The sequence below is a fragment of the Felis catus genome, chromosome F1 (genome assembly GCF_018350175.1).
Source record: "Felis catus isolate Fca126 chromosome F1, F.catus_Fca126_mat1.0, whole genome shotgun sequence".
Lineage (NCBI taxonomy): Eukaryota > Metazoa > Chordata > Mammalia > Carnivora > Felidae > Felis > Felis catus.
This window is the reverse complement of record NC_058384.1, coordinates 388,097-404,604: the sequence shown is the minus strand read 5'-3', so window position 1 is coordinate 404,604 and position 16,508 is coordinate 388,097. Positions and strand designations below refer to the sequence as shown.

Below are 16,508 nucleotides of genomic sequence, written 5' to 3'. Positions count from 1 at the left end.
GCTCGGCTCAGGGAGGGCACTAGGGAGGTCATGACCCAGGACCCGAGGGCAAAGACCGAGCCTGTCTTTGGGTCGGGTAATCCCTCGGTGTGCGGGCCACAGCCGTGCTTCAGAAGCTCTGGGAGCTGCACGTCGCACGAAGCCAACCCCAGATCCCCGCCCTGATCTGCAAGGTGCCGTGTGGTCTGGCCTGCCTGTGTTTCAGACACGCCGACACCCGGCTGTTCCCTGTGCCCAAAACCTCCGTCTCCCGGATCCGCACAACTGAGTCCTTCTTGCCGCTGGCCTGTACTTAACAGATGTCATCTCCTCAGGGCGCCCGTCCTGTCTTCCCAAACCCAGGGGGCCCTTGGTCAGTGTCTGTGTGACCTTGGCACCTGCTCGTCAGAGCCACCATGGTGCCCGTCACGCTCTAGCTCACACATCTGCTCGTCTGTTAGCAGTCGCTCTGCACACAGCTGCCACGAGGTGCTGTTCCCGACTGTCTCTCTGTGCCGGGCACCCGGAGCGGGACTCAGCAGCCCGCTGCTGAGTGCGTGAGCGAGCCAGCGAATGGGACAGATGGGCAAGTAAATAAACGGTACAGATGCCGGTGTAAACAAACCCAGAGCCTTCCTTGCACAGCAGGACTCCCAGAGGCTGTGCTGCGCGGCCGTGAACTGGGGATCTCGAGTGCGTGCTACCAACTCAGTTCCCGGAAGCACTTTTTGGCGAGCGTTGGTGTCTGAAGTTGGCGTTTTAGGGAATCAAATGAGTTTTCACACGGAACTAACACTGAAAAAGGGAGTAAGTCTAGCGTGTGGTGCGCATTCTTAAGACTTTTTTCCTTTCCTGCTCCGTTCTTTTTTCCTTTTCTGCTCCGTGCTTTAGGACCCCCGTGTGCTGACTTCTTTAGGACCAGTTAACCTGTTCTTCGGTATAAATGCGAAACACCACCTTAATATCCCCTCCTTCATCTGCTTATGGTATTAAATCCTTTGCCCCAAAGCAGGACTCACTCTCGGTGACGGCAGGCGGGTCTGGGAGGGAAGCCTTTGATAATCTCTCGGTTACGTCCCCGAAGTGTCCATTTGAGCGCTGTCTACGGAGGGTTTGGTCGTTGACCCCATTCTGCATGACAGAATCAATACTGATGGACCTGTGTTCACAGTCCTTGGCAATGGTGTTTTTATAGCGGCTTTTAAAAATCCTTGCTGCCTGCTGGATGCATTTGTGCTATAGAAAACCTGTGCTTTTCCCATTTGAAACCAGCATTGATGCAGATTACATTATTTTCAGAGGCTAAAGATCCTGGCTTATCTGTTTCCACAGAAATACTCTCCGTAGCCATTTACGGGTACCGTTGGCTGGTTGGGGCACACGCACTTCTTCAGCGGGGACGCTGGGCCCCAGACGCTGTGGGTAAAAATTCAGGATGGCTCTGTGTGCCATTCGCTCCTGTCGAGGTGTGGTTTAGGGTTTATTACAGCTTGTCTGTTTCACTTCTGTCCTTTGTCCCAGCACAGCCCTGCTTACAGGAGCTCAGACTGCAGCCTCCAGCCCTCCGGTCGGTGGGCGCCCCGTCCCCCAGCAGTCGGTCCTCCACCGCGCCCCGTGGTGACCCCTCTCTGAGCAGAGGCTGGGAGGCTGTGGTTCCCTGTGACCTGTGTGTCACATGCCCTGTCTGTGCCCCGGCCCCTGCCTGTGGACACGGGCCTGTAGTCGGGAGTTCAGAGCCCTCTGTGTTACCGACCACCTCGCCAAGAAACCGTGAGGCTCCTGTCCCTGCTCGGCCAGTGTCCGCGTGCCCTCGGTGCCCGCGGACTTTACTCCCTGCAGCTGGCTGCCTGCTGAGCACAAATTCCAAGTCAGTCGTGGAAATGGCTGTTCCGTCACGTAGATTCCTGCCGTGGGGTCGATTTATGGCGAGGTTTTATAGGCGGGTGCCTTGATAAATGTGTTTGTATCTGCTGTGAATGATTCCTGCATCGTGATACTGAAGACTGATGCACGTTTTCCATTAAGAAGGCAGCAGTGGTCTGACTGCGTGACGCCGGCCAGGGTTCTTCCAGCACTGATTCCGGGGGACTCGGCTGTTCTGGTGGGAGACTGTTGGTTAAACGTGAGCAGCTGAAACCCCTTGCCACCATCCAAAGCTCAAAGCCAAGAGGTCAGATTGCAGGCAGGACAGCGTTTCCAGCCAGATGGCCTCTGCTGAGATCCCCAGACCCAGAGAAGGCCTGGTGGGCAGGACCCCGGGGGCTTCAGGGTCCTGTTTCCCAAGGCGTTTCTTCTCTGCCAGACGTGTGGGGAGTCTGGAAGAGCAGAGTGGATGTGGGAGGAAGCCGGTGGCACAGTCCCTGCTCTCGAGAGGAGGGCAGAGCCGGCTGGTGAGCCTTGACTTTGACGGCCGTCCCTCGGAACCCCGGGCCCTCGAACCCCCGTCTCTGGGAGCCCCCGGCCCTCGGAGCCTCTGGCCCTTCTCGGCCAAGGCTCTCCGGCGCTGACCTTCTGCGGTCAGATTCCCGGTGCTCCCTGTGCACCCAGCCCCACACCAAAGCTCTGGGCCGCCTTCCGCCGCCTCGGGCCTCAGAGCTGACAGTTCGGAGCTTCGCGGGCCTGGAAGGCCCGGGTTCTGTTGACGCTGTTCCAGCCATGTGGGGGTCTAATAAGAACCATCATAACAAATTCTGAAGCTTGTAGCGCAACCCCCCGTAAGGCAGGGCCTCCTGACTCTTGACAGTGGGATAAACCCCTCACTCGGGCGCATGTGAGTCGGAGGCACGGCCCGGCTGGCGGCTGTGTGCTGAGCTGGGAGGAGACGGCGCTGGAGGCCCAGGGTTAGACGTCACTCGCTTCGTTTTATCTCTTGATCACCTGCTGTGTGCGCTCCTTGTTCCTCGGGCCCTCGTTCGGGAGGCCCGTCCCCTCCCGACCTCCGCACCGCTCCAGCTGCCCCCTTGGGAGGCAGTGCTGGCGGCTGCACATGCGGGGAAGGTCCGTGGGAAGTCCTAGCAGGTGCAGTCCTGCCTCGGCCCCTCTTTTCCACCAGGCGTATCTTCTGTGCCCCACAAGCCGAGGCTGCGGGCCGTGGGGGGACCACCACGTGGGTGGCGGCGTGAACCCCCAACTCTTGTGTTTCTTCACTCATTTCCACAATCACCGAGAGCTCACTGTGTGATATCGAGTGTCACAGGCAGGAGATGAAGTTGCTTTCGTGGCCGGATCCCCCTTCCTATGTCCCTCCCCGTGTCCCTCTCGTGTCCCTCCCCCTGCCCCTCCCGTGCCCCTCCCGTGCCCCTCCCGTGTCCCTCCCGTGTCCCTCCTGTGTCCCTCCCTGTGTCCTTCCCCATGTCCCACCCTGTGTCCCTCTCATGCCCTCCCGTGTCCCTCCCTGTGTCCTCTCCCGTGTCCCTCCTGTGTCCCTGAGAAGCAGGCTGTGCCGCTCGTGGGCACACCTGAGCCCCGAGTGGAGCCTGAGGCCGGGTCTGGGAAGAGGAGTGAAGCTGGGAGCCACGAGCGGTGTGAGTCAGGTCGATAACGTGTCCCGTTCACGCAATTGCAGATTGCCGCGTCCCTCAGGTGGAGGATGCTGAGATCCGTAACAAGACCTACAGACACGGAGATAAGCTGATCGTCACCTGTCACGAAGGGTTCAAGATCCGTTACCCCGACCTCCACAACATGGTTTCGCTGTGTCGCGATGATGGGACTTGGGACAATCTGCCCCTCTGTCAAGGTGGGTGCAGAGCACGTGTCCCTAACAGGTCGCGGGGACCGCGCTCGGCCCGCGCCCCCTGCACTGGGATCGGAGTCCCCGCACCCTCCCTGCAAAAGCATTCGCGGAAATACCTCATTGTTCAGGAGATAGGAGGCTGGCGGCCGGGCGTGAGCTCAGTGATGAATTATCGTATATTCAATGAAAACAGTATTTACACTCATTTCAGTGGTGGTGAGAACATACTTATGGCTAATCTCGCAGAGGCCTCTGTGAGATTACAGAGGATCTTCATAATGCGATCCCTTTTTATAATGCACAAGGATCAGAAAAATAATCAAATTCAGATTTATCCAAACCGCACAGTGAGTATTCCTTGCACTTTTAAAATCTGCCTGGGCCGACGTCAACCCTGTTTGTGAAAATAAGTCCCCCCCATTCACATCAGTTCTGATTTTATTTTTTGACATGTGACCTGGACCGAGGGCCCAAGAGGCCCATGCATAATTCATCATTTGGGGGGAGGGCGGGCCGGGTCCAGTGACGACCAACGTGGGCCCCGCGCGTGGGAGTCCGGCTGGCGGGCTCTGACGCTCTGCGGGCCGTGGTTGCAGATAAGTGGTTTCCTTCCGTGGGGGCTGGAGTCGGGGCCCCTCAGGAGAACATGGGCGCAGGACTGGAGGACAGGGGACACGCCCCCACCACATGGCGGGGCTCTCCGCGGAAACTCCCCTCACCCCGCGGCTGCTCCCCCACTTTCTAAAGGTTCCCTTTCACACCACGTGAGGACCACGTGCCCCTTCACCAGCTCTTTCGGTCACAGTTATTTTTTTTAAATGCCCAATGGCAGGGTCCTTGTCAGGGGCTCAGGTGCGGCTCTCCCCATGCTCGCCCAGCCCCTCCGTCCACCGCCCCACACTCAGGTCTCAGCGCGGCAGGAGGGAGCTGAACCCACCGGGCTGGAGACTGGTGCTTCATCAGTCAGCCCTGCAGGCCAGCCTCATTCCTCCAGTGGCCTGGTCTGCACCCACCGGCCCTCCACTGGAGCTCCCGCCTGTCCCCCCCACATGGGACCCCTGCCCTCCCCTCCCCTCCACTGGAGCCCCCGCCTGTGCCCCCCCAATGGGACTCCTGCCCTCCCCTCCCCTCCCCTCCACTGGGGCCCTGTCTGTGCCCTGCCTGAGGCAGCCTGACTCCTCAGAGCCCTGGGGGGAATATAATTGGCCCTTAGAATGACATAACCCTGAGGCTTTCACTGTAGAACCGGGGGCTGAAGCCCAAGGAGGAGCCACTCTATTATCTAGAGGTGCAGGTAGGAATCACATTACTGACTCAAAGTCTGGTTTCTACCGTTGTGTTTAGGACGGGACGCGCTGTCCCCAGGCACACAGCGTCTCTTTCTTTCTTTGATTTACTGCTTGAGTCATAACCCCTTCTGTCTGCTTTTGGGCGGTCAGGGAGCCGTGTCCCAAGGCCCCTTTTCCGGGGGACCTTCGGGTATTGGAGAGCAGCGCGTGATGCCCGCTGTGGGCCGTGGGCCAGCTGGTTGCTCCTTGGCGGAAGCCAGCTTACCTGTGTGGGCGGCTCAGAACTGCACTCTTCTCCGGCAGGAGGCGAGGGTCCCCCGTGTCAGTGCCTCTGAACTTGCTCGGTTCTGATGCATCACGTGTTCGTGCCGATACCCGTGTTCTGTTTTCTCAGTTACTGATTCTGTTCGTTCCTGACCCCCAGCCTCCCCCTGCCCCCCACATTTCACTTTTGTTACGAACACCGTCTACGTTCAGCTCCGTCGTTAAATCATCGAAGACCGTGGAGAGGTGATGTGGCTGCGTCTCAGATACGGTCCACCCCGACCGTTGTTGACTGGTGCGGGGGGTGGTCTCTTGGGTCCGCAGATCTCTGTGGCTCCAGCACACGGCCGTGTGGGGTCCGCCCAGAGTCAGTGTCTCCCAAAGTTCTGCATGCTGGGGGGCCTCTCTGGCCGCACCCTGGTCTCACCCTCGTACACGGACATCACCTGCCGGTTTGCTGACCAAAGCAGTTTCCCGAAGACAAAGCCCTCTGATGCTTCTGATACGTAACACAGCCGCCTAGAAGGAGGGCCCGGTCACCTGCTGCGGGGGGTGTGATGTAATTTGTACTCAGTGATTGGAAGGGAAAGGAGGGATTTCCATTATACGTTATTTATTTCACACACAGTTAGTTCTCCCCAGGAAGAGCACGGCTCGGCAGGGCCATTATTCCCGCCAGTGGAACCACTGAAGGCAGTAAGGGACCCCATGGTTGCAGTGGATGCCACACCGGGTGGGTCTGTGTGCTGGGAATACCCCACTGGGCTGCACAGATCCCACTGGAAGTGTCCCCTGGGCTGCACGGGCTCCTGTGTCAGTGCTGGACCCAGCCCCACTTGCACTCGGAAAGCATACAGAACTGGGCCTCCGAGAGGGCCCCACAGCTGCACCAGCACCCGGAGCCTTAGTGTCCGTCCTTGGGCTCCACACAGACCCGAACCAGAGGCTCAGGGGAGGACCCAGCAGTCTGCTCTGCGACGCCCTCTGTCCAGGTCATTCTCAAGGCTGAGAGCCACGGGGTCCCTTACCCACTGCACATAAAACACAGCTGGGTCTTTGGGTGGAATCACACCGGGTCAGGCGGGCACCCACTCTGTAATCCGCACAGCAGCAGGGGGTTTGCGTGATAGCCTTCTCGAACCCCCCAGGCCCCCCCAACCCCACCCCCCCACCGTTGAAACAGTCAGGGTGTTGGTCCCTCCACGGTGGTTCTCAGCCCGGCAGCACATTCGGCTTACTTGGAGAGTGTCCAGGCTGCCTGTGGACCCGGGGCACGGGACCGGGCATTGGTGTTTATCAAAAGTTCCTCAGGTGATTCTCAGGTGCAGTCAGGGCTACGACCACCGGCCAGGGCCCTGCAGCTACCCCCCCTCCCCACCCCACCCCCACCCGCCGTGTGCAGCTGTAAAACCTAACATCCGAGTCACGAATGGGATAGTTGAGCAGATGAAGGGGTCTGGCCAAGGCGCTCGGTCCCCAGAGGCCAGGTCACGCTTCCAGCGAGTGAATCCACCGGGGCAGGGGCGGATCTGAAGGTGCACAGAGGTGATCAAGCCAGACTGTCCCCTTCTGTCCCCTCACAGGCTGCCTGAGACCCCTCTCCTCCTCTAACGGCTACGTGAACATCTCCGAGTTCCAGACCTCCTTCCCCGTGGGGACCGTCATCTCCTATCACTGCTTTCCTGGCTTTAAGCTGGAGGGGTCGGAGTATCTTGAATGCTTGCACAACCTCATCTGGTCGTCCAGCCCGCCCCGGTGCCTCGCTCTGGAAGGTAACGTGTCTCCCTGTTTCGCGGCTGGATCTTGGGTTATTGAAGCGGACGTGTCGCTAGGAGACCTGAGCGTTACGGTCACCGTATTCTGTTTCCTGAGCACACAGGGCCCGAGCTGAGGCAGCGAGCCTGGCCATCGGCCGAGAAGCAGGACTTAGAACCGTCGTAAAACCGGCTCCCCTCCCCTGCCCGTCCTAGGCTTAAAGGGAATAAAAGAGAAAAGTTTCAAGCATCAAAGGTTAAACTGCAAAATATTGCAGAGTTAAATGAAATGTCTTCAAAAATTAATTTCCTCTGCACTAAATGAAAACAGATTGTATTACGGCATCGTTAATCTCACCCCTCATTTTATCGTCGTGTCGATGTTTCTTCCTATTTCTGAGCATTTTACGGCTTGGCTGTAAATGCTTTGCTGGGAGCACACACACTTGGAAGCCTGAAACCAAGAGCTCCTTCCTCCGTGGCCTCCCTAAATGTCTGTGATGATTCTAGAGTGTGGTTCAGGAAGGGGCACTGATCAGTGAGGGGACGGGGCGCCCAGTGACAGGATCAGGCCCGTGTCTGGGGGGTGGAGTCGTACAGACTTCCGCCAGGAAAGGCGGGCCTGCTGGCTCGGCCCTGGCTTTAATGTGGGTCTTGAAATTATGATCAAACAAACAGAAGTTTTCTTCTGGGCGTCTGAGCCCGGTGGGGAGAAGAAAACGAGAGCTCCACCAGGAGCCCGTCCACAGCTCGTGTGGCCTCTCGTGGGAAGCAAGACACGACAACATGGCGTTCTCTCCAGGGTGTGCGTGAGGCGCGGGAAGAGGCTGGGGGTTCCGGGAAGCGCCTCCCCCACGGATTTGGACTTGGAGTAGGGGAGGGGGGGTGGAGCGTGGACAGGGAGGGGGGAGAGGGGCTGCCGGACCACCAGCGGCAGGGGTGTCCTCAGAGCCCAGCCCCCACTGCCCACCCATCCCAAATCCCCCGGGGTCAACCTCCAGGGGACATGTCAGAAGAGATGTGGGTGCACAGTTAAATCTGAGTTTTAGATAAACAGCAAATGATTTCTTAAAAAAATGTTTTGGGGCGCCTGGGTGGCGCAGTCGGTTAAGCGTCCGACTTCAGCCAGGTCACGATCTCGCGGTCCGGGAGTTCGAGCCCCGCGTCAGGCTCTGGGCTGATGGCTCGGAGCCTGGAGCCTGTTTCCGATTCTGTGTCTCCCTCTCTCTCTGCCCCTCCCCCGTTCATGCTCTATCTCTCTCTGTCTCAAAAATAAATAAACGTTAAAAAAAAATTTAAAAAAATGTTTTTAATGTGTATTTATTTTTGAGAAAGAGAGAGACAGAGCAGAGCAGGGGAGCAGCAGAGAGAGAGGGAGACAAGAATCCGAAGCAGCCTCCAGGCTCTGAGCTGTCAGCACTGAGCCCAACCCGGGGCTCGAACCCACGAACCGTGAGATCCTGACTGAGCTGAAGTCGGACGCTCAACCGACTGAGCCCCCCAGGCGCCCCAACAGCAAACTATTTCTTACTGTGAACGTGCCTGGAAAGTGCTCTTAACTCATGGTGGAAAATTACTTTGTTAAATTTGAAGTTGATATAACCCAGTGTGCGGTGTTCTCACTCGTTAAACCGGCGACCCTAACCTCAGGGTGGGGCGTCCTGTGCCCCCCCCCCCATCTGGACCGCAGGCTGAGGTGAGCCTGGGTCCAGGAGAGGGGACTCTGAGGTCCGGAAGCGTCTCCCTGCACAGACAACCAGAAACAGAGACTCGGTGGAGGGAGTCGTTGGCGGGATCCCGTCAGTTCAAAATGCCAGTTTTCACACCTCTTCAAGTCGGTCGCGTTCTGATCAGCTCCGTTTTGAAACTCTGAACGCTTGTTTTTGTGGAGCCTGGAGAACACGGTGTGAACAGGTACGGCAAACTTGGAGGTCTGAACGGGGAGGTGGGCCGCGGCCCCCGCCAGCGAGGGCCGTGGCCCAGGGGGCCGCCTGCGTCGCAAATGCCGAGTCCTTCCTGGAGTTTTGTCGTGTGCGTTTAGATCACCTTTATTCGCCCGCACGGTGCCATAAAACACCTGCCAGACCCAGGTGCGGGACCTTGCACTGCTAACCAGCTGGAGACCCCAGAGCCACGGTCCTGGACCCAGAGCCACGGTGCAGCCTGAAGGCTTTTTGTCTCAAGACTTGATAGAAACGGGGCTGAATTAAACGATGGTTCAAAGTAACAAGTGCGACTTTACGACAGGTTATCCAGCGGGGCCCCGGCGTCGGTGTTTCTTCAGCTCCGCCGGGATCGTGTGCCATGTTTGTGGGGGGCAGGGCCCTATTTGTACAACATAGTCACTGGGCGTGCGTGGTCGGTGAACCGTCCTGAAGGGCTCTGCCCCTTGCACGTGCCACTGTTTCCCCCTCGGTGTGCATCTTTCCGAGCTCACAATCGGATTTTTCTTGATGGCCTAGTGGAAATCTGTGCACGGTGCTGGGGAAGCAGGAAGCTCTCAGGGGCTTCTAAATATGGGGCTATCTGGCCCCCGAGTGCCCGGGTCTGGACGGCTGTGCCGCGGCGCTTTCCGGGCTCACCGTGACCCCCAGCCCATTGGCTGTCCGTGTGCCTGTCCTGCAGCTCCCCCAGCCCCAGCTTTCCAAACCTGCCAAGGGCCAGGAGAAGGGGTCACACAGAGGGCCAAGAGGCAGGTGGCACACTGAGCAAGGGAGTGCACCGCCATCAGACCCTCCGGGCGGGCTCCCGTCCTGGGTCTCCCCCTTCATCGCTTTGCCCCAGGGTGGGTCACTTGGCTCGTCCGTCCCCATTTCCGCACCTGCCAAATGGGGCAGATGGTTATGTTCCTCCCGAGACTGCGAGGCTCCACGTGTAACGAGTTCGGAGTCGGTGAGTGGTCCTCCAAGTGGCCGCCGTTATCACTGTGCTCAGAATTTAGATACGGAGGCCGGTCTGGACATGGCTGTGCGAACAGAGTACCGAGCTTTTCTGCTCGTACGTTGTGACTGTTCTCGCTGCTCTGGTGTTTGCAGATAAGACGAATCCCAGATGACAGAAACCCTGAACCACAGCAATTTGCATTAATTTTGAGAGCTTACTATGTGTCACAGTGTTGGACACAGTAACTCAGTCTTCCTAGTGAGACAGGTGCTGTTTTAACCCACTTCACCGATGGGCAGACCCAGGCTTGTAAAGTTCCAGAAACTCGCCAGTTCACACCACCAGTAAGTGGGCGAGCTGGGACTCAGACATGGGTCTCTGTCACCTCAGAGCTCATGTTCCTAATCACCAGGGCACTTTATCCAATTAAATTCTGATTGCTTTACGTCCAACAGGGAAACAACGGGGTGTTTTTATAGCCATTTTGTAAAGAGTGAAAAAATTTTGAAAAAACACATAGGAAGGGACTCCTATGTCGTTGTTCGTCCTGTGGGAATCCTAGCTGCAGGGCACGTGAGGCCAGATGGAGGCCGCTCGCTGTTGTCCCCAGGACCCGCCATCTCCCCGTCACGGTGGAGAGCCCACCAGGGTAGTGTCTCCTGTCACAGACCAGGTCTGACACCTTGAAGGACAACCTGACCTGTCCAGACCCTCCACCCCTGGGTCCTGGCTCTTCTGCCACATGGTGCCTCTTGGCCTCACTCGGCTGGAGGGCACCTGGTGAGGTCAGGCTTCTCCAGCTCCGATGGCCCCCCCAAGGTGTCCGTGACCCCAGGATGGATGCCTGGCCTCATGAGGGGTTCACATTTCAGAAGGAGAAGCTCCAGCAGCTTTGCTGAAGGCCCAGGTCATGTGTCCAAGGTCAGGACACTTGCCGCACTGAGAGCGGAAGGTCCTGGAGCACGCGTTCCCTGTAGCTGTGCTGGGGGCAGGGGACGAAGCACCTGAAATCATAGTCTTGAACCACAGTATCGCTCCATCATTGAAAAATAGACGCGAGGCTTTAAAACGAAGGTTATAATAAAAGACAATGAACGACACTATATGATGATACAGGTGTCAATCCACCAAGAAGGTACAGCATTTATAAATACATATGTACCCAACATAGGAGCCCCTAAGTAGTTAAAGCAAATATTAGCAGACCTACAAGAAGAGATTTATAGCAATACAGTGATACCAAGGGACTTTAACACCCGCTTACATCAGTAGACAGATCATCACACAGAAAATCAATCAGGAAACATCAACCTCAAATGACACATTATACCAGATGGGCTTAACAGACGTATACACGGTACTCCACCCCAAACCAGCAGATTACACATTCTTCTCAAGTACACGTGGAACTCTGTGTCCAGGACACATCACGTGTTAAGCCACAAAGCAAGTCGTAATAAACACAAGAAGACTGACATCCTATCAAGTATCTTTTCTGACCACAATGGTATAAAACTAGAAATCAATTACAAGAAGAAAAACTGGGAAAACAAATACGTGGAGATTAAATAACACGTTACTGAACAAGTGCTGGGTCATAGAAAAAAATCAAAGGAGAAGTAAAAAAAAAATACGTAGACACAAATGAAAAAAAGAAATGTGACATAGTGAAATCTGCAGGATACAGCAACAATGGTTCTAAGGGAAAAGTTCATAACAATACAAGTCTACCTCAAGACACCAGAGAAATCTCAAATAAACAATTTACACCTAAAGGAACTAGAAGAAGAACGAGCAAAACCCAAAGTTAGCAGAAAGAAGGATATAATAAAGATCAGGAAGGAAATAAATGAAATAGAGACTCAAATGATAATAGAAAGATCAATGAAACTAAGAGCTAGTTTTTTGAAAAAATAAACAAAATTGACAAACTTTTAGCCAGATTCACCAGTAAAAAGGAGAAAGGCCTCAAATAAAATCAGAAATGAAAGAGGAGAAGTTACAGCCAACAGCACACAAATACAGAAGATAAAAGGGGCTACTATAACAATTCTATACCAACAAAATTGGACAACATAGAAAAAAATGGATAAATTCCTAGAAACTTATGATCTTCCCAGACTGAATCATGAAGAAAATCTGAATAGACTGATTACTAGTAAGAAGATTGAGTCAGTGATCAAAAACCTCCCAAGAAACCAAAGTCCAGTACCAGTTAGTTTCAGTGGTGAATTCTATCAGACATTCAAAGATTTAATGGCAATCCTTCTCAAACTCTTCCAAAACACTGAAGAGGAGAAAATGCTTCCAAAGTCATTTTACAAGGCCAGCATTACCCTGATACTAAAACCAGATAATGACAACACAAGATAATCATAAGCCAGTATCCCCGATGAACAGTCATGTAAAAATCATCAACAAGGTATTAGCAAAATGAGTTCAACAATATATTTAGAAGATCACATACAATGATCAAGTGGGATTTATTCCAGGGATGCAAGAGTGGTCAACATTTGTAAGTCAGTCATCGTGACACGCCACATTAACAAAACAGAAGGTAAAAATCACGCGGTCATTTCAATAGATGCAGGAAAAGCATTTGTCAATATTCAACATCCTTTTGTGATAAAAACTCTCCACAGAGTGTGTGTAGAAGGAATGTACCTCAAGGTAATGAAAGTCGTAATATGACAAACTCAGAGCTAATACACTCAACAATGAAAAGCTGAAAACTTTTCCTCTAACGTCAGGGACAAGACAAGGATGCCCCTTCTCCCTCTTTCATTCAACATAGTACTGGAAGTGCTAGTCAGAGCAATTAGGCAAGGAAAAAAAATAAAGGCATATAAAGAAAAAGTAAAACTGCTACTGTGTGTAGATGACATGACACTATATATAGAAAACTCTGAAGACTCCACCAAAAAACTGTTAGAATAAATGAACTTAGTAGAAGTTGCTGGACACAATATTAATATACAAATATCTGCTGCTTTTCTATACACGAATAGCAAACCGTCAGAGAAATCAAGAAAACAGTGTCATTTACAATCACATCAGAAAGAATCAAATGGGATGAGAGGGTGATCTGGCTATGACATTTGTCACCCATTGATCACCAAGGTTGATTTGGCTGGTCTGGCTGGCTGGGCAGGTGTCCCCTTCCCCCCTTAGCTCTCCACATGTGTCCCTCCCGAAGCTGCACACTTAGTAGAAGCGGACGACCTTCCCTAATAGAGGAGGACGGTCAAAGGCATACAAGTGGCTGTGTTCACCTCCTCGGACCTCCCAACAAGCTCTCAAAGTCCATTTGTGGGAGAGTGTAGGGCAGTCAAGCTTCCAAGACTCAACACGTTCAAGTGAGGCGCTGCATGCGGCGGTCTGCCTTTCTGTAAAATTAGAAATGAAAGAAGAGTAAAATACCTAGGAATAAATCTAACCAAGGAGGTGAAAGACTGGTACACTGAAAACTGTAAGACTTTGATGAAAGAAACTGAAGGTGACACGAACAAATGGAAAGACATTCCATACTCATGGGTTAGAAGAACAGATTTGTTACAGTGTCCATGCTAGCCAAGGCAATCTACGGATTCAAAGCTGTCAAAATTCCAATGGCGTTTCTTCACAGAAATAGAACAAATCATCCTAAAATTTGTGTGGAACCACAAAAGACCCTAGATAGCCAAAAGAGTCTTGAAAAAGAAGAGTAAAGCCAAAGGTATCCCACTCCCTGATTTCAAACTGTATTACAAAGCTGTAGCAATTAGAGCAGTGTGGTCCTGGCACAAAAATAGACATGGATAGAGCAGAATAGAGATCCCAGAGATAAACCCACAATTATATGGTCAATTACCTTACGACAAAGAAGGCAAGAATACACGATGGGGAAAAGAAAATCTCTTCAACAAATGGCGCTGGGAGAACCTGACAGCTACATGCAAAAGAATGAAACTGGACCACTTTCTTACAACATATACAAAAATAAAGTCAACGTGGATTAAAGACCTGAGTGTGAGGTCTGAAACCATAAAAATCCTAGAAGAAAACAGAGGTGGTAAGCTCCTTGACACCTGCCTCAGTGAGGTTTTCTTGGCCCTGACTCCAAAGATAAAGGAAGCCAAAGCGAAACTAAGCAGGCGGGATTACATCAAAATAAAATGCTGCCATGAAGGAAGCCACCGAGAAAATGAAGAGGTAGCCTACTGAGTGGGAGAAGATGTTTGCTAATCGTATGACCGATGAGAGGTTAATATCCAAAATATATAAAGAACTCATGCAACTCAATAACAACAAACACCCCCAAACCGTTGAGTTAAAAATGGGTAAAAGATCTGAACAGATATTTTCCCAAAGAAGACATCCAGATGGCAAACAGACCCATGAAAAGATGCTCAACGTCACTTCTCATCAGGGAAATACAAATCAAAACCATGATGAGATGTCGCCTCACACCTGTCAGGATGGCCAGAACCAACAACACAAGAAACAACAGGTGTCGGCGAGGATGCGGAGAGAGGGGAACCCTCGTGGCACTGTTGGTGGGAGTGCAGACTGGTGCAGCCACCATGGAGAACAGTACGGAGTTTCCTCAAAAAAATTAGAAATAGATCTACCCTATGACCCAGCAATTCCACTTCTGGGTATTTACCCAAGGAGCACAAGAACACTAATTCAGAGGGATACATGCACCCCAGTGTTTACTGGAACATTATTTACAGTAGCCAAGAAATAGAAACAACCTAATTGTCCATCAGTAGATGAATGGGTAAGAAAGATGTGGTCTTTATACACAATGGAATATTACTCAGCCATAAAATCAGCAATCAGACCTTGCCATTTGCAATGGCAGGGACGAGTTTTATGTTAAAATGTCAGACAAATACTGCATGGTTTCACTCTCGTGTGGAACCTAAAAAACAAAACAAAACCCAGACTCCTAGATTGAGAGAACATATTTAGTGGCTGGTAGGGGTGGGGTGGGTGCAATGGGGGGAGGGGTCAGGAAATACAAACTCCCAGTTATAAACAGCGTGGGGAACATACCCAGCGATGTTGTATTAACGGTGTGTGGTGACACGGGTCACCAGACTTGCTGCGGTGGCCATTTCGCTGTGTTTGCAAATGTCAAATCAGTGTGTTGCACAGGTAATGTAATACTGTGTGTCACTGGGACCTCGGTGAGGAAGAAGAAGAAGGCGGGGAGCAGGGGCATCTGGGAAGGTGGGGAGCCTGGCCCCGGGGGTCGTGCCTCTGTTTGTTTTTCCCAAACAGGGACTAAATCACCCCAGGATCCGCGGGCACGAAGGTGCCATTTGCGGTGACTCGGGCCATGGCTTTGCCAGTGCAGAACTTTTCAACAGGCGCCGGGCTGGCATTTCCCCCACGGAACAAGCAAAGCTGACCCCATTAGCAGCTGAACATGGGAAAGTTTGTTTCTAAATCCGACCAGTCCCACCGCTCAAATTGTCTGAAGTGATTTTTTCCCTTCTGCTCACTTGAGAGCGCACAGGCTCAGGGATGCAGGTTTAACCCACGGTTTCAGCCTCAAATTACAGGAACGCAGCACTCAATTTCCTGAGAACCTGCCAGCGCCCAGGGGTCCGTTCAGGTCCACGTCCTTCTGCAAGAGAAAGAGCAAAAAATAAGAACCTGAAAAACCCTGTTTGGCCAAATGTGAAATAACTGGAAAGGTTCCAGTTTAGGATCAAAACCGAGAGCCAGTGTGGATGTGAAGGTCTGGCTACGGTGGAGCGGAGTCAGGACCTGGGGGGTCCCAGAGCCCCCAGTGCGATTTCCCTGCAGGAACCTGGGCCTCGCGCAGTGGCACCGCCGAGGCGACCCTGTGCCGGGAACAGCAGACACGCAGCAGGGAGTGTGGGCCCCTCGATGCGACCCGCCGGAGCCCCTCGGGGTCCAGGATGCACCCAAGGGCGCCCACCCCGTGCCAGCGCCGTCCAGTCTTAAAGGAGCCCTGGAGCACACCAGGAGTCGTTGTGAAGAAGGGTGCCGTGCGCTCTCTTGGCTGTGAGGTCACGTATCGCTGGGTCCGCCCCAAACCAGGCGGGACCCTCCGTGTCACCAGACCAGCCAGCCAGGGGGAGGGGCGTCTCCACGGTCTTCCTGCCCTGGGTCCCCGGAAAGACACTGAAGAATCGGATCCCTGGGTTAACCGGAAACTCTCCGGCACCGGACTCTAAGTAACTTGGCGGAACCGAGCCCCCAGCGGGATTTCCTGGCGCTGAGTTTGGACCATCCGTCTGGAATTCCTTAGACACCCGCCTCCCTTTCTGCCCTTCCCCACGCCCCGCTGCGCCTCCTTGGCAGAAATGAAGCAGTAGCGACCCACCGGTTGACTGGGTGTGTCCCCGCCTGGGAGGGCGTGCCAGCCCCTGGGTCTGCACCCGCGCCCACCCCCTCCCTGCCTCTCTGTGCCCCCTCCTCACCCACGCTCTCCAACAGGGAGAACTCACACTTGGCCTTCCTACAAGCAGCGTGGGGACGACACGGTGAACGGCCACCGGCGGGACCTCCCTTTGATTCATTCCACGGGCCTGGACACCGCCCCACGCCCCCCCGGAGGCGCCTCACCCTGACGAGTGCCACGAG

General features: G+C 53.8%; 1 protein-coding gene across 3 annotated transcripts in view; it reads left to right on the top strand.

The window, feature by feature from the left end:
- The window catches only part of SUSD4 (sushi domain containing 4), a 93,612-nt gene that overhangs the window by 54,086 nt on the left and 23,018 nt on the right, over window positions 1-16,508 (top strand). For all 3 annotated transcript variants that reach the window (XM_045048450.1, XM_045048449.1, XM_023247991.2), the window contains 2 exons: window positions 3,545-3,718; window positions 6,852-7,040. In XM_045048450.1, the coding sequence (XP_044904385.1) occupies window positions 3,545-3,718; window positions 6,852-7,040 (363 nt within the window). The remainder of the gene's footprint in view (window positions 1-3,544; window positions 3,719-6,851; window positions 7,041-16,508) is intronic.